The 16,652-nt window shown below is 54.7% G+C and overlaps 5 protein-coding genes across 5 annotated transcripts; 2 read left to right on the top strand and 3 right to left on the bottom strand.

Moving 5' to 3' along the window:
* Window positions 1-99: 99 nt before the first annotated feature.
* On the top strand, window positions 100-1,907 carry IWZ02DRAFT_488141 (uncharacterized protein; the record flags this gene model as incomplete). Its single annotated transcript, XM_066769432.1, has 4 exons — window positions 100-339; window positions 387-461; window positions 518-1,558; window positions 1,611-1,907. The coding sequence occupies 4 exons, from the start codon at window positions 100-102 to the stop codon at window positions 1,905-1,907; spliced, it is 1,653 nt and encodes a 550-aa protein (XP_066625155.1).
* A 712-nt stretch (window positions 1,908-2,619) lies between these two features.
* Window positions 2,620-5,852, top strand: IWZ02DRAFT_444154 (uncharacterized protein). Its single transcript, XM_066767086.1, has 3 exons — window positions 2,620-3,560; window positions 3,614-4,087; window positions 4,137-5,852. Exons 1-3 carry the CDS (start codon window positions 2,927-2,929, stop codon window positions 5,396-5,398), a joined length of 2,370 nt encoding a protein of 789 aa, XP_066625154.1. The 5' UTR covers window positions 2,620-2,926; the 3' UTR covers window positions 5,399-5,852.
* Window positions 5,853-6,496: 644 nt separating this feature from the next.
* Window positions 6,497-9,972, bottom strand: IWZ02DRAFT_178179 (uncharacterized protein). Its single transcript, XM_066762254.1, has one exon. It carries the CDS (start codon window positions 9,729-9,731, stop codon window positions 6,567-6,569), a length of 3,165 nt encoding a protein of 1,054 aa, XP_066625153.1. The 5' UTR covers window positions 9,732-9,972; the 3' UTR covers window positions 6,497-6,566.
* A 71-nt stretch (window positions 9,973-10,043) lies between these two features.
* Window positions 10,044-10,800, bottom strand: IWZ02DRAFT_372543 (ATP synthase subunit delta; the record flags this gene model as incomplete). Its single annotated transcript, XM_066764641.1, has 4 exons — window positions 10,044-10,076; window positions 10,126-10,432; window positions 10,552-10,574; window positions 10,666-10,800. The coding sequence occupies 4 exons, from the start codon at window positions 10,798-10,800 to the stop codon at window positions 10,044-10,046; spliced, it is 498 nt and encodes a 165-aa protein (XP_066625152.1).
* A 198-nt stretch (window positions 10,801-10,998) lies between these two features.
* IWZ02DRAFT_444149 (tannase and feruloyl esterase) lies at window positions 10,999-13,094 on the bottom strand. The gene is made up of 5 exons (XM_066767085.1): window positions 12,575-13,094; window positions 12,114-12,520; window positions 11,570-12,062; window positions 11,413-11,523; window positions 10,999-11,361 (listed from the first exon to the last, which is right to left on the bottom strand). The coding sequence occupies exons 1-5, from the start codon at window positions 13,071-13,073 to the stop codon at window positions 11,099-11,101; spliced, it is 1,773 nt and encodes a 590-aa protein (XP_066625151.1). The 5' UTR covers window positions 13,074-13,094; the 3' UTR covers window positions 10,999-11,098.
* Between the last annotated feature and the right edge of the window lie 3,558 nt (window positions 13,095-16,652).

Raw genomic sequence — 16,652 nt, 5'->3', positions numbered from 1 at the left:
TCAATCGATCATAGCTCTCCCGTTTCCTTGATTTTTCCTACGTTCCGTCTCCCTCCGCCTACGCGAGACCGTCCAACCCTCCCTCCTCAAAACGGAAAAATGGCCACCGAGCAGCCTGCCATGTCGATGAACGGCACCTATGGCCAAGGTCAGGGCTACAGTGCCACTGACCAAGCCTACGCCTCGCACAACGCCACCTACAACAATGCTCCTCAACAAACGTCCAACTCCCAGTCCTCTAGCTCCAACAGCGCCCAGACCGTCCCCAAGGACGAGGTTGGCTGGTACTTTGTTGAGCAATACTACACCACTCTGAGCCGGAGCCCTGATCAACTTCACGTAAGCTTCTTCTGATGGTTCAATTGCATGGCGCTGATGTTTGGCAGCTCTACTACAACAAGCGCTCTCAGTTCGTTTCTGGCGTTGAAGAGGAAAAGGTCGAAGTCTGTGTGGGCTCCAAGGTACGAAATATGCGCACAACCTGTCATCGAAAGCAAGCTGAACCATCTCTCTCTAGGCCATCAACGACCGTATCAAGCAGCTCGACTTCCATGACTGCCGGGTTCGCGTCACCAACGTGGATTCGCAGGGCGCTGACTCGCACATCGTCATCCAAGTCATGGGCGAAATCTCTAACAGGGGCCAGCCTCACCGCAAGTTTGTCCAGACCTTCGTGCTCGCGACCCAGTCCAACGGTTACTTTGTGCTCAACGACATTTTCCGATACATCAAGGAGGAAGAGGAAGAGGTGCCCGAGGAGGATGTTCAGCAGCAGGAGCCCGCAGCAGCTTCTACGGGCTACCACGAGCCTGCCCCGACTGCTGAAGAGCTCCCTGAGCCCGAGGCTCAGCACGAGACTGTCTCCAATGAAGAGGAGGCTGTTCAAGTCGACCACAAGCTTGAGGAGGTCATTGAGAAGGAGGAAGCCGTCGAGCGCCCGGTTTCTCCTCCCCCTGCTCAGGTGAACGGCACTCCGGTTCCGGAATCCGCTGAAGTTGCTCAGGCGGAGGAGGCTCCCGCCGCTGCCGTTGGCGGTGCTGAAGTCGCGACCACCGAGGAGGCGGCCTCTGCTGCTGCCGAAGAGGCTGCCGAGCCTGAGAAGCCTGTGGACCCTGAGCCTACGCCTGCTCCCGAGCCAGCAAAGACTACGCCCGCGCTGGCTCCAGCTCCCTCTGGCCCGCCCAAGCCCATGAGCTGGGCCATGAAGGCCGCATCTGCCAACCGCAACGTCACCCCCGCCGTCCCAGCTGTTCCCGCTCAGACTTCTGCTCCCAAGTCTGCTCCGACGCAACCGAAGGCGGCTCCCGCTCCCGCAACTCCCGCTGCTTTGGCTCCTGCTGCTCGTTCCGAGTCTCCTGCCGACAGCACTCAGGACGGCTGGCAGACTGCTGGTGGCGAGCACAACAAGCGCCAGTCTCGCACCCAGACCCAGCCGGGCGAGCCCACTTCTGTTCGCGCTTACATCAAGAACGTGTTTGAGGCTACCGACGCTGAAGTGCTGAAGACGGTCCTGTCCAAGTTTGATAAGATCACGTACTTTGACATTAGCCGCCCCAAGGTATGTAAAAGTCCCCAGATCGGCTCGCTACGACGCTAACAATTGTGTCCAGAACGCTGCTTTCGTTGAGTTTGCCACCCAAGAAGGCTTCAACGCCGCCGTCGCTGCCAACCCCCACCAGGTTGGCGGTTCGTCCATCTACGTGGAGGAGCGCCGCCAGACGGGCGGTCAGTACAACCGCTTCCAAGGAGGCCGTGGCGGCAACATGGGACCCCGTGGCCGCGGCGGACCCGACAACCGTGCGGGCCAGGGCCGTGGTGGATTCAAGGAGGGCGGTCGTGGTGGATTCGCTCCGCGCGGCAGGGGTGGAAACGCCACGCCTCGTCGTGGTGGCACCAACGCTGCTTAAGTAACGGGTCGTTGTAAATGCCTTCTTCGATTCGTCGGCCGCTTGCGGCATGGTCGTCGAGCCTGGTCACGCGATGCAACGACCTTCTCGGTGCTCACGACTTACGCCTCCACTTTCTCTCTTGTATTCTACGCCCGTTCCGAGGAAAAGTTGCTGATTCTGCTCATGGAAAAGTACAGGTGTCATGGGATCGTCATGCACGAGTCTTTGCCCAGCATAGCGATTTGCTTTCTTTTTCATTTTGTGTGTACTCCGGGGTTTTTGATTCCTCGCGCTTGGGTTACAGAGGTAGCGGGTGGCTTTTGTCCAACGCCGGATGGACCAACGTGGGGAGGTAGCGTAATGGTTGACCGGGTGGGACAGTTTTTCCCATATGAATGGGTGCGGATAGCAGTCCTGCTTTCTTCTTTTCGACACAGATGGGGTCTAGAGTGACGATTTCAGGGCAAAAGCTTCAAGGTACTAAGGTACGGCGTGGGTGTGTATTGATAGGGTGACGGGGAGGGGGTCCCTTTGCGAAGAGGAGTAGTGCCAATGACTTCTACACGGAAATCTAAGGCAGTTGATTATATCTGTCCCGTGTACTTTGTACATGCTGTTTATAGCTCTCGAGTGGTTGGTCGTGAGACAGTAGTGATGGACCATCCTGGGTTCCGAATAGGAACCTTGGGCACCCATGCATGCCGCCCACCTGACACGAAACCGCGGCTGCCGTCATTCGACCTCTCTCTATCATCAGTCTACACTTCTCTCCTCTGCACTCCTCAGAATATTTCCCGTCGAACTGGTCTTCGAATCCGCCTGCCTCTGTCCGCTTTGCGCTTCGCGCCCGCCGTCCTTTATCTGTCCACCGCTAGATCCGGCTTCAGCACTCCCGTGGCCCCTGCGCTGGCGGGGTATCTATAATCGTCGTCCACAGGCAGTCCCGTCCGCATCTCCCTTTGACGGCTTCGAGGCCTCTCGAGACAAAGGCTGTAGTCCTTGCATGATCCGATCCGCCAAACTTGTCGCTGCATACCATGAGGCCGACGAGTAGCGGAGACTCAGCCGCGAACCTGAGCCATCCCCCGCGTTTTCGGAAGACAACCAGCGGCGAGCCGAGCTCGCAACTGTCGTCACAAGCCCCCGCCTGTGGACCCACGAGCTTCTTCTTGCGGAGCGAGGAGGACATACTGCAGTCCAGCAACGAAGCGGAGCCAGGAAAGGACAAGGAACCTCGGGAAGACAAGGATCAGAACTATGGCGTGCAAAGCATCGAGGAGATGCTGGCTGCTCCATTTGGCAGCGATAAAGAAGGCGGCTGCACAGCCAGCAGTCCTGCGATATCAGTACCCCTAGTTGCTCCATCTCAACCCCTTACTCCTGTGCAATTCGAGCTTAGCCCGGGTCCTGCGTCAGAGTTGCCTAGCACACCAAAGAGCGTGAGCTTAAGGAGTCTCAGGTTGAGCGACGACGACAGTCAAGCGGACGAGGCGGCTTCCCAGGCGCTGGCCAGCAGCGAAGACGAAGACGACGAAGGCAAGCAGGAGCAAGAGGATAGCGACAGCATACCACAACTCGTCATGCCCAGCATTCAAATGCCAACCAGGAGACCATTTACTGATCGTGGGAAAAATTTGGGCAAGCTCAAGGTTCTGGTTGCCGGGGGCGCTGGTAAGAAGGGCTATGTATTCGGCGAATTTCTTCTCAAGACTGACTTGCAAAAGGCGTCGGCAAAACCTCCCTCATAAAGTCGATCGTGCAGCAATGCGAGGAAATTGTCCACGTGGACCCTCTCGCCACCAATCCTCCCATCATACAAACTCCAGAACCTTCAAGATTGAAATCCCGCCGGAAGAGGCAGCGCGGTGAAGGTACTTCACACATCGTCGAGGTGTATGCCAGTACAAGAGCCTACCCACCATGGTGGTCCGACCTCGAGGAATCACGCGTTCTGCGCAGAAGGAAGAGTATGGGCGACACTGTTTTGGAGCGCAATCTCTGCTTCGTAGACACCCCTGGCTTCGACGCGTCAAACCCCAGCCAAGTGCACAAGGACAATGTGGTGCAATACATTGAAGCGCTTTTACATAAGAACGCTTCTATCACTTCAATGAGCGATGGGGATCTTTTAAGCGTTTTGAGTGGTAATGGTGGCTTGCAAGTCGATGTCATCTTCTACCTGTTGAAACCGTCAGAAGGCAAGTCCATACACTTGCGTTTGCTATCCCAGAAATCTAACCTGGACAGAAGCCAACCTCACCAAGGACATTGAAAACATCCGTCGTCTTGCCGACCTCACCAACCTCATCCCCGTCATATCTCATTCGGATGCCTTTGGTCGAGAGAAGATTGCGGCTTTCAAGGCCAGTGTCCTTCATCAGTTCGATGCAGCTGGAATTCGGCCGTTTCTATTTGGCAAAAGCACCCCGGAGGCTTTGATTGCCGCCCAGCTCGCTTCGGAAGAGTTCTCACACACTCAGCAGGAAATCAATCCTTTTGATAGACCTGGTGCTTCCTTCACTCCCGGTCCTTTTGCCATTACTTCGGCTTCAGCTTCTGATCATGAGGTAATGGATGCTTCCCTCCTCATGTCTCCAGATTACGTACAGCCCCTGGTTCCTTCAGACCTAGCTGCCCTTGTCGAGCAGGTTTTCTGTCAGGATACTGCGGCATGGTTGCGTCATGGAGCTGCAAAGAAGTTCTTAAGATGGCGCAACGAGCGCGTCCAGGGCGAAAGCTTCGATATGGGCTCGCGCTTCACCTCCAATGTCGGAATCCCGAAGAATGGTTCCCCATTCATCCCCACTACGTTTTCTCCTCCCTTTTCTGCCTCCTCTTCGGTCTTGTCGTCTCCTCCGGCAAGTCAGGTCCTTATTCCGCGTCCCACCACAAGCGGCAGTGGTTTCAGCAGCGTACCATTCTCTCCTTCACAGTCCCTGAATTTCTCATGCAATTCTCCCACCAGTCCGGCCCACAACTACACTCTCGCTCGTCTGGCCGACCACACCCAGCGTGAAGAGCGCCTCGCCCAGGTCCATCTAGCAAAGTGGGCAGCAGATCTTCAGCGCAGCATTCAAAATGAGCGACGGCGATTCGAGGAGCTCGAACGCAGTAAACGAACCCGGTGGCTTCTCGACCAGGTCGGCAAAGAAGTACTCGATGGTCGTGTTGGTCCATCTCCAGAAATCGCGTCGCTTCACACTCTCACTGATCTGAAGGAGGCTACCACCGGTGCAAGATGGAGCCTCACTCGCCAGAACGGCCTGGATGCAAGAATACGAAAAGAAAGCCTTTGGTCCTCAAGAAGAAGGGGGAGCGCAATTGATCCGCGAGATCCCCTCGGTCTATGCGAATGGGGCGACGAGGTCAAGAAAGGTGGATGGGTCGTCGTGCAATTGCTTGGAGGTGTTGGAATGGTCAGCGCATTGGTCGTTGCTGCCTGGCAATGGAAGAACCAGGGCATGATATCACTGCCCCTGAATCTGGGGAGTTGGTGGAGCTCCGAGTAGAGCTTGCGACGCTGAGATCTCACAGCAGTGAAGATTCGCGTCTGGACTTGGTGAATATCAGGCATAACAACAACAGCACCAGCACCTTTCAACAAAGCTGCTGGGAGAGCGCGATTGCGTGCGTTCGCTCGACGACAGCTCGTCCTGACTCCAAACACGCATGATTATTCCGCAGAATAACCACCCACGTTGTACACTTTCCTTTTCTATCCGAGGTAATGGCGGAGGAACGACACAACATCAAACAGAATAAACACGCCAACATATGGGTGCGGAGTGGGCAGCCACAAGGACGACGACACCGGCATGACGGCGCGACGACATGGCATGTGTTGCATGATACCCCCGGAAGGAAGGAACAGGGTTTGGGTTGGGCTGGGCTGGGCTGGGCTGGGTTGGGTTGGAGGTCTGAATCACGGGTTTCTCCTTCTTTTTCTTTCTACTCAGGGCCAAACAAAGTCAGGGAGGGACGAGGCGGAAGTCTGTTGTTAGCAGGCTACTTGTATGCGGTATGCGGGACTTGGTGGTCGGCGAGACACGGCCAGCCAGCCAGCCTTTTAGGGACGGCTGGCTGGCTGGTACAGTACATTGACTTTTTCTTTTTTTGACCGGCGTTGCAGTACCACTACTACTACTTTTTCTTCCCCTTGCTTCTTTCATCTCCTCGGTCTTTTGCGGCTGTCTGTCGCCTGCTATCTTCTTCCTGTTCGACATCCGCAGTTACAATACATGATCACTGATACTTTGCATCGTGTCCGTTGCTGTTGTTCCGTTTCGTCGTCTCTAAATCATAGTCAAGCAACAACGGATTCAGGTGCGAAGACGGCTGGTCGCCTTTTGGGATCCTGGATTGAGCATGTCATTACGTTTGTCGTTTCTCCTGTCCTCCTCCTGATCGACTGGATTTTGAGCAAGTCGAAAGTGGGGACAGTAGACACGCGAAACCTCAGAAACCCAAGACTCAAAGGGAAGAACGTGCTGCATTCGTTGCCTCTGACTTCCAAACCATCAAGCCAAAGTACCAAGTAGGTATTCAAAACCCCAAACAACCAGCCCGCCCAGCTCATAAACAAGCCAGAAACAAAAACAATGGTCCTCCATCCATCGAGAACCCACCCAACCTGAAACCAATCTTGCCTCCATAACCTTCTTCAATGAACCCACCAATTCACCAAAACGGCCTATCCAACGACCCAATCTGCTCCCTCGCTCCTCCCTGGAACAGCGCTTGTGCCGCCTCATCCTCCGCACCGACGACAACATGGTCCTCCCTGTCCGCTGCAGCTTTCTCCGAATCCACATCCACAACACCGGTATCAGCTGCCGTGGCGGCCGCAGCAGCAGCAGCAGCAGATGCGCGCGCCTCCTCCAGTTCCATCTCCTTGACGCGGCGCGCCGCTTCGAGCAGGCGGACGCGGGTACGCACGTCGAGATGCTGAGGTAGGGCGGGCGGCAGCGACGAATCAGCCGTCGATGGTGGTAGCGGCTGGGGGTCGGTGTCGTGAGGCCGCGAGATGCGCACCGTGGGTACCATGAGCCGCCATTGCTCGATACGCTTCAGGGTGAGCAGCTGTTGTTCCTGGCTTGCGCGGTGTCGCTGGCTCTGCTCATTTCGCTTAGTGTGCTCCTGAATGGGCCTTGGAAATGGTCGCCGCGGCGAAGCGCTGTGGCCGGTGGGAGATGTGGGCGCGACTGTCGCCTCTGCTTCGCTTGGCTGATCATTGCCTATTGCCTCTGACAATGGATGGGTTGGTGAGCCTGGTGGTGCTGGTCGGTTTACGTCTCTGTCCGACTCTGCGCCGGGGGCTTGCTTCGGTGCTTCTGGGGATCCAGCGACGTGGATCACCGTGGTTGGATCTGAATTGTTGAGATGCGGCTCCGCGGATGATGGTTCCGGAACGTCGACGGACTCCGCGAGCGAGAGCAGGCTAAGGCCATCTTTGCTATTGCGATTTCCATTGGCAGACTCTTGGGATGCTTCTTGAACAGTTGACAGGGCCTTATCAATGGGTGTTTCATCATGATCTGAGGTGCCCTCGACTTTGCTGGTTTTCATCTCTTCTTCAGATTCGTGCAATGGCGGGTTCTTCTCGATGGCGGGAATATTCGAATCATTCTGTACGTCCTCCTCAGGTTGTGCCCTTTCTTTTCCGCGGCCGCCCTTGGCGGCTGTCGTTGAAGAGGATATAGTCAGATCATAGCCCATGAATCCAGGTGGAGGTGGAGGCGGGGAGTCCCTCGAGCCCGAACTCGGCGACCCCCTACCACTTTTCAAGTACAAAGGGAAGTATTGCCCCTGCTGATCGTCAATCGGAATTGAAGTTGTGGGATCACGGTAGCTAGACGAAGCAGTTGGATCAATGGCCGAAGGATTGGTCGAAGAAGGGATTTGCTGATAGGAGAAATACAATGCTGGCGTGGGACGGAAGGAGTATTGTGAGATTGGTGAGTCGTTTGAGAGACCCGTGCTTGATATAGTACACCCAGGCGAACTGGGACCGGAAAGACTCCTTGGTTTAGAAGAGGCATTGGAGCGCCTTAGTGGCTTGACAATGGCGCTTTGCAGGCGGTGTAGTGCAGGTGGTTTTTTGCGCGGCGGGCTTTGGGGGTAAACTGGAAATGGCAGCGTCCTGCACAAAGCCTCGTGTGACATTGCCTTCCCCATTTTACGACCGGGAGGAGGAGTCAAGGTGTATCTCGATACCGCCGTCGGGCTAGAGTACCAGTAAGGGCTCAAATTCGCTGCAGGGTTGATGTCGACAGTATGCGCACGAGGAGTCACAATATCCCCTGCCCCAGGCAGAACTGGAGATACCAAGGCGGAGTCTTGTAAGCCTGTGGGAATCTTCATGAGGTCTGGTAGACACAGAGCGCTCTGGGCAGCATCTTGCGAGCTCTGAGCCTTGAAGACCTCGCTTGCAGCTGTCGGTTGAATGTCCTTGACGATTGAGCTTACTGTCTCTGCAGCATCATTGAGAGCGACCAAAGCGTCAGGCAATGACTTTGTCCGTTTGCGTTCTGGAGTTCCTTCGGATTCCTCCCAGCTTCTAGACAAGTCGGATTGGGAAGCTGAACTCAACGTGCCAGATCCATAGTGCACTTCGGAGCGTTCGTCTGGTGAAGGTTCCATGTAAGTCGTTTTGGAGGGCATCTCGTAGGCCAAGGCTCTGATCTCTTCAAGCCACGGACCGCAGCCTTTTAGCTGCCGGATTATTTCCTTCAACTTGATTTCCTGTCTTTTGATGACTGTATCGAATGAAAGGAATTTCCCCCCATCTAGTTGCTGTTGGTTCGTCCCTGGTCTAATGCTGGGTCCCATTGGCATCCGATTTGGTAGTGATGTCACAGGGACGTCTGATCTATGAATCTGATATCTTGCGTCTGTCAAGCTTGGTGGATCAACGATGCGCTCCCTTGTGTCATCAATTTGCTTTTCCGAACTTGCCAATTGATCCGCGGCTGGTATTTTGTGCGATTCTTCGAGAGTACCTGTGACAGGGGCTTCAGGGTTTGCTTCATCTCCTGACGCAGACCCGGAGTTATGCTTTGGTGCAGGCCGAGATCTACCGCCCGTACGCCTAAACATTGGATTACGCGGGGCTATGCCGATGCTTGGGCTGCTTGGTCGCGATGTACGGAGTAAATCTCCCATGTCGTCTTCCTTTGCGTTCGAGTTTGCATGTGGAGGGTTGCTGTACGGCGATCTTGTGCTCAATTCAGGCTGAGATTTCCTCAACGTAACGCCCCATGGATTGGCGTGGTCGGCTCGCGCCGTCTGCTTGTTTGGGCTGGTATTGGCGCTATCACTGGTGTCCTGAATTCGAGCAGCTTTTCCTAGGTTGCTAGACTTGTCGGCAGCTGTGGATAGATACGAAGGTCCTGAATCGTGCCACTGCCTCGCGTCGTACTTCACCACGCTTGGCCCAGGCGAAATATCGAAGAACGTCGGCCGTTGAACGATGACTTTGGGTTGCGGTGCGTGGAGATGGACGGCCGAATGTGATGGTTGAGCAGGGAGAGAAGTTGGTAGTCTTTCAGCACTCCGTCGAACGAAAGGGCTGGTCCGTTGGGGAGTTGGCTGAAGGCTTCTGTCGACTTGTTGTATAGCTGGAGGCGCTCGACTCAGAACGCTTTTGAAGTGACTAGGGTTCTCTTCACCTCCCTGCGGCTCAGCTGGTGCACCGGACTTGCGATCAAGCTCGTTCAGCGATCGAATGCGCGAAGCGACGGTCCCTTCGCGTACAGAGCTCTTCGCAGTAGTTGCGTCATTTGGTCCGTCAAAAAGGGGTAATAATGGAGCGGCATAGGGGCTGGAGGTACCGGTGCATTCCATCTGTATTTGGTAAGATAAAGGTAGAAGGATGACAATGAGCTCAACGCTTGAGCTCCAATCGATCCTGTGAGTTAGTAGGGACGAGTGCTTCAAAGGTTGATACTGTCATGGAACGATGTCGAGGTTAGCAAGGAATAGACCAGTCGGTAGACAGAGCCTCTTCGTCACGAAAGAGGCAAGAGCTTGGGAAGACTCGCGCTGAGTCACCCAATATGGCGTGGATGCAGAGCAAGAGTGATCAGGAAAGCGCAATCAATTCAACTCGCTTTCTATGCACAGCGCCAAGTCATCAAGGTATATCTATGCAGTGGTCTACTTGAGCGCAGCCTGGAGGCTCTCAAGAACCTGCTTCTTTGTCAGCATTTTCTACTGGACTCATTATTCTCATTCTCACCTCGAGCTCGGCCTGAGCCTCAACAATGTCCACCTCCGAGCCACCGCCGTTGACAACCTTCTGGGCCTCGGTGATCTGGTTACGGACAGCATCCGCGCTGAAGTCCTCGAGAGGGTAGGCCTCGACAGCGTTGATGGTCATGTGGTTCTCGGGCTGGACGACAGCGAAACCACCGGAGAGGAAGAACTGCTTGCTGCCCTGCTCCTCAATGACCTCGACGAGACCAGGCTTGAGCTGCTCAATGGCAGGAATGTGCTGGGCCAGAACACCCATCTCGCCGCTCGCAGCAGGGATGTTGACCTGGACACTGTAGCCACTTTCCGTCAGCGTATTATCCGGCGAAAAGCATGACGACCGCGTATCGAAGGGCTGGGTCATTGGGTCGCGACGAAAGATTTGAATGCGGGGAGTTGCCAATGCACGTACACCTCGGAGGACTTGTAGATGGTCTGGAGAGAATTTATTAGCCATGCGCAACCTCGAGATTACTTGAACTCGACGAATCGCGCCGCAACCCATTTCAATGCATCATTGACGTACCTGGTGAGGCAGAGCCAGGGAGAGCTTCAGCTTGTCGGAGGCAGCCTCAGCGTAGCCGCGGCGCTGGACAATGGGTGCGCGAAAGGCAGGGCGGGCGGCCCTGAGGGCGGTCCTGGCGACACGGAAGGAGTTCATGGTGACCGTATGGGTTGGCAGTGCGTTTGATGATAGAAGCCGATGATGGAGCTTCACTTGATGTTCTTCGGAGGAACTCAAAAAGCTTGGCGTCACGTGTCAGTATTTAATCCCGGCACCGGCCGTCAGAATGCTTCGACCATATTACCAACACTTTTGTTCTTTCATCAGTTTCATCTTCAATTCTCATATCAATGGTTGACGAGGAGTGTCAGCTTCATTTGATTGATCTCCCAACTGGCGTATCTCAATGACTATGTCTGAAAGTCTACACCACCAAAATTGCCTTAGCAGGTGATTACGCCTGGAAATTCCGCCCAAGTCTCTTCTTCTCCAATTGACAATCGTATGAATCAGCCGAGTCCGTGTCGTTTCCAACAAACTTGGCAATTTTCGGCCATGGGCAGAGCTTTGACGTCCTGTTGCTTCCATCACTTGGCTCGTCACTAACAATGGACTGCGGCTTGACTCCATTTTCGACCCATTCAACGAGCGCATCAACCCCGTGATAGTTTGCGGGCACGCTATCATAGTAGGACGCTGATCCACAGTGGCCACCACCTGCATTCATTAGCTGGACAGCACTCTTCTCGGTTCAAAGGGCTGACGAACCAGGAACCATGAAAACAGTGAAGAAGTCGGAAACATCTCCCCCAAATCTCTCTCCAAGGGCGTTGAGATAATCGATAGGCAGTGTAGGGGCATTGAATGGATCCGCCCAACCTGCATTCATGTCAGTTTTGGTCGAATCGACAAACGCAAAACTTACCCTGGGACACAATCATTTTCCCGCCACGTTCTTTGAAAGATACCAAGTCCGTGCTGGTGCTGTCAATCAGCAAACCTGCAAACTCGTCGACTTTGTCAATGTCCGAGGCCCAATTAAAAGAATCTGTGCTCCAGTTCAAATTGTTAAACACCAGGTTCTGCAACAGGGCCGTCGCATAGGAATCTGCCAGAGCTCCTTCTTGCCCTCCCGCCCATACTGCTTCGGACCCGAGCGTGAATCCTGGGTATACAACGGCTCCATCTCGAGCGTCCTTTGGACCTGCGTATATTGCCTTGGCCGCCTGCAATTGGACATCCGACAGACAAGTGGTGCTGTTTGGAGCACCTGGCTCGCACGCCAGAGTGTCAATGTCGAATTTGCATGAAAGAGGGTTTTGTACAAGCTGGTCGGCGGCACCGTCGTCGAGGTCGCAAGCCTCAATCACTTTCGAAGTGATGTGGTTGAGCAGGTCTTGACTGAGATACGCGTCGCCCTGACGGTATTAGCAAAATCCTCTTCCATTCTAGAATCAAAGCTTCAATACCTTGGTCTTCTGCGCATTCCAAAGGAACGATAACATCAAGTGAGAGTACCAATTTCCTGGAGATCCCGCGTAAATTCCGTCGAACAGCTCGGGGTGCCTCTGAGACAATGCAAACCCTTGCCCACCACCGGTCGAACAGCCAGCAAAGTAGCTGTACTTCGCAGGCTCGTCGTAGTAAGTTTGCACCAACTGCTTGGCCACCGGTGTGAGGAGAGCAATTGAATCATGGATCCAAGCCTTGACTTGGTCTTTGTCGTGCATGTACGGCAAGTACGTGTTGGGAGCACCACCGCCGTCGTTGTTTTCCGCTGCTAGATGGCCGGAATCACCGCCTGCGACAGCGAAGCCTTGGTTCAAATACTCTGCCATGCTTGCAGTGTCAATGACACCTGCAAATCCGCCGTTGCCTTTGAAGGTCAGCTTTACCACTCGCCATAACCCAAATGTTCTCGAAAGCATACCGACAGTCAAGAACCTGTTGTTCCATATGTTTGCCTCAGGCATCCACACCTCGACGGCGAGTGAATCATCGGTGCCATAGCTTATTTGCCCAAAAAGCCGACAGAACGGGATCTCGACATCATCGACCGCGCCGACCTCCGCAATGCTGGTGTTAGTAATGTGAAAGTTTGCTAAGCCCTGCGAGGCTCGCGCCTGCAATTGGCCACACTTTCCCTGAGTTTCTGTCAAACACGCAACTTTGACTGGGCTAATAAGAAAAAATAGCAAAGACAAGGTTGCGGTTGCGGGAAGGACCGCGAGCCTTGACGACCTCCACATCGCTGCAAGCAGTCGTTGCGAACACTCAGGATCGAAACAGTCGCGACAAGCTATCCTGGCGCTTTGTAAAAGCAATGCTCCTTCTCGATTCTCTGCACGAAGACACTGCGCTGTGAGTCTACAGAAAGTGGCAGGGAATTTGAAGCACTTTATTGTCGCCTCTCGGCGCTCTGTGCTCATGAACGTACGGCCTGTTCACAAGCCAAGCCGGAATACCGTAGCGAAATGGCTAGCTTGTGTGGATTCGGGCTGTAGTTGTTGGCAGAATACGACGTCGTCCCCACGGGGCTTTTCGAAAATGATGTCAGGCTTCCTCATGAGGGAATCATCAGTGCCAGGGACACCGGCTCTGACGAATCACAGACAGTGCACATTTTGCGGCTACTCATGTTTTGAAAGCCGAAAACGCCTCGACCCCATATTTTTCTCCTATCCCACTGCTCTACTCATGGGCTTGCTTCATCGCGGCTTTCGGCAGATGGCGGCTCCGCGAGGCAAAGAATGTTGAAGCTGTCTTCTTTCAAACGATAAGAAAACCGACCGAAGGCTTCGTCCAGATGTGGGGGTGGCTGACCAGAGGGCGGGGACCCTGGAGCCCTTGGCCCGCGTGGGGTCGAGGCGCTGAGACAGGTAGTATCTGATCCCAGAACTCTCTCAGTGACCAACACTGCTGTTTCAAACGAGGCTGAAAAGTACCTATCTGGACGGGAGCTATTCATATCCTCGTACGGCAGGTTTGTTACTCGCCACAAGCTGTCTTTCCATCACAAGCAAACCACTGACCGGGCGGAACAAAGCCCGTGTCGCTGACGACGGCTTTCAACGAAGTCCTGTCATAAAATTTGTAACGCGAATGGGCGAATTAGAACCTATTCCGGCCAAATTTTCTGTTTATACTTTCAGACTCTTTTTAAGCCTATTTCCAATCACCTGCATTGCAGGGAATCACCGACCCTCGACTTCAACTCTTGCAAAAGCAATGCTACTCGAGACATGGACGGTTTGATATTTTCCTGCAGTGGCAATGCCACATTGCATTCCAGAAATACAGCATTCTTCAGACATGTTGCAGATGTCTCGACAGCGGCAAAAGCAGTGGCCTGGTTCAGGAATAGCAAGAGCAACAACGACGTCCCATGTTAGTGCTGTCGATCCACGAAGAGGCCTGGGGTTCCTTTGCAATGACCCTGTACCTTTTTCTGCCCCTGGGATGACCCATTGCAGGAGAGACCAGGGCATCAGCGGCACCTAGACCCTGAGGCCTAGCTCGCAAGGCCACCGACGAAATCGAGGTTCCAGCTTCAATCATGACGGACATTGCTGCGCAAAATTTCCAGGGCGAACGAGGTTGACAAGACGTTGATTCCGGTATCCGGAATCGACTCAGAGTCAGTCAGCCAGTCGGCGCGCAACCCACGTGGGCACCTGACTGGGCGCAGGCTCAAGTGATGCAGACATGCTGATGAGAAGTCAACAATCAGTAATGTGATACAAGACGCAGACGACGAAAAAGCGCACAGAGACTCGACAGCAGCCGGCGCTTACGGTGTGACAGCCAGGATCAACAGGAGAAGCAGCCAACAGCCCGTCGAACCGAACGCGCGCAACGGCGGCGCGCATGATCAGTGACACCAAAAGCCCTGCATCCACGCGCGCCTGGAATGCGAATTGCCACGCGCTTGTCGAATCCGCAAGAGTCTCGAGCCCTCGAGAACATCCGAGACGGCCGGCCGGCCGGCGGCTGCTGATGTTGATGCACACCAGCGGCAGCACAGCGTCTTCTTGTACCCGCCAGGACGGTGCATTGGTAGATGTGGGCCAGATGGTTGGGCGCGTTCCGAAGCCTATCAAGCATGCTGCAGCCACCCACCCATCATCCGTCCATTAAGTGGCCGGAGCGACTCGTCACAAAAATGTGCAGCACGCTGGCAGAGTGGAAGAGAGGGGCGCCGCGAGAACGACATGCGCGCGACTGGTCAATTGGCGGCCGTTGCTGCGGGTACAGCTCTTGTGTGTGTGTGTGTGTGTGTTTGTGTGTGCGAGCCGAGGGAAGAGAACGTGTACATCACACAACAGAATGCGCGGCTTCTACTTGTCGCGGTAGGAGTACACAATTTGCTCCGTCCTGCGTGCACAGCGAGCGTCGGCGTGCGCGAGAGCTAACGAGGTGTTGTAATAGTCTGAGGTGGCGCATTGAGCCTCACCCAAATGCTGAGCAGGCCCGCCTCAACACCAGAATCGGCCATCATCACCACCACCATTTTTAATTACTTTTGAATGACGCAGACCGATCGCGACCGCCACGTCGCAGCCCTCACCACCGCACATCGCCGTAAATACGAACGTGAAATCAACGCGACACAATTCAATAATGTCGCTCTAGCCGTCAGTCGTCCCATCTGAAATTGTCGTCAACGGATGTCGACATCAATCACAGTTACATCAGCACGCCACACGCCGCCGCCACCGCCACCACCACCACCACCACCACTGCCGCCGCCGCCGCACATCCATCGACTGACTGACTGCCGTGGGCGGCTGCCTCTGCTGTAAGGATGAGATAGCTAATCAGCCAGAATCGGTTCCCTGTACTCCTTCCTGGTCACGTACCGCCGGGACAGCGATGTGTCGGTTTTCACCTCTTCCATCTTTGCTCCCGCATACCCTTTTTCTCTCATGATCCACGACGAGGGAGGGGGAGGGGAGGGGATGAATCCCCACAATCCTCTCGCCTCGATGTGCGTTTCTGTCTGCCTCTCCTTTCCCACCACCACCACCACCACCACCACCACCACCAACTGCTCGCTTGACGCATTCCAGAGTCTCAGCACTCACTTTCTGTCAGACATTTATTTGACCGCTGCATTAACAGCGACAGCAGTTCTCATCATGGCAGTAATCTCTCCAAGCCCCACCACAACCCTTCACCGGGCGCCATCTCTTCCCTCTTCATCCATGATCCATGGACGCTCGGACAAAGACCCCCTTGGATTCCCAGACCCTGTCAGCAAGCATGGGGCCCCCCCACAACGGAACCCCGCGAACCCTTCCACCACTTCCCCAGATTTCGCTCCTCGCCCCGCGCCCCTCGCCTCGCCACCACCGTGGTAATGGTCATCCCTGCCTCCCTACCTAAGGCACCTAACCCCAGCACATCAATGACCGCAAGCATTGTCAACGTCGCCACCACCATCGCATGGCCTGACGTTTGTTTCGGAGAATTTGTGTAGGACTGTGAGGAGTGGCCATGCGGGAGTGATGAGTGAAGAAGTGAGATGGCGGAAGATTTGCAGCAGCGACGAGCGAGATGGTGGGGTGGTGAGAGCATTGGTAGTGGAAGAAGGGGGAGAGGAGGGGCATTGTGAAGAGGGGCGTGCTTTTGCTTGGTTGTTTGCAGAAAGATGAATAATCGATTGAATGAGGTGAAGAGGATCAAAAGGACGCGAGGAGATAGATGGTGCCAAGGTGGCGGAAAGAACACAGGCAATCGGACAACCAAGACGCGTTTACATGAAGTGATGGGGAGGCACTCCACCTCTGCATGTATTTGGCAACTGATGAACACAGGAAACACAAAGAGCACCACCATCCACCGGCATGGAACAAAAACCCTCCATTCAGTACCATCATCATTCCCGATCTATCTACCTATTCTGCAGCCAGCCAGCCAGCCATCCAGCCATTCAGCCAGCTCGAAGCCAGCTCGGTTCGGCTAAACGTCTCCAACAGGCAGGCAGCTTGGGGTATGACAAAGGAGGG

The sequence above is a fragment of the Phyllosticta citriasiana genome, assembly GCF_038021145.1.
Source record: "Phyllosticta citriasiana strain CBS 120426 chromosome Unknown IWZ02scaffold_3, whole genome shotgun sequence".
NCBI classification, from domain to species: Eukaryota; Fungi; Ascomycota; class Dothideomycetes; order Botryosphaeriales; family Phyllostictaceae; genus Phyllosticta; species Phyllosticta citriasiana.
This window is presented reverse-complemented; position numbering and strand designations above follow the sequence as displayed.

Bases quoted from the DNA above. Each gene is read 5' to 3' on its own strand.
- IWZ02DRAFT_444154 (XM_066767086.1), top strand. From the start codon at position 2,927: ATGAGGCCGACGAGTAGCGGAGACTCAGCCGCGAACCTGAGCCATCCC. The intron at 3,561-3,613 runs GTAAGAAGGGCT...GACTTGCAAAAG, and splicing joins TCTGGTTGCCGGGGGCGCTG to GCGTCGGCAAAACCTCCCTC. The intron at 4,088-4,136 runs GCAAGTCCATAC...TAACCTGGACAG, and splicing joins CCTGTTGAAACCGTCAGAAG to AAGCCAACCTCACCAAGGAC.
- IWZ02DRAFT_178179 (XM_066762254.1), bottom strand. From the start codon at position 9,731: ATGGAATGCACCGGTACCTCCAGCCCCTATGCCGCTCCATTATTACCC.
- IWZ02DRAFT_444149 (XM_066767085.1), bottom strand. From the start codon at position 13,073: ATGAGCACAGAGCGCCGAGAGGCGACAATAAAGTGCTTCAAATTCCCT. The intron at 12,521-12,574 runs GTATGCTTTCGA...TGACCTTCAAAG, and splicing joins CAACAGGTTCTTGACTGTCG to GCAACGGCGGATTTGCAGGT. The intron at 12,063-12,113 runs GTATTGAAGCTT...TAATACCGTCAG, and splicing joins GGAATGCGCAGAAGACCAAG to GGCGACGCGTATCTCAGTCA.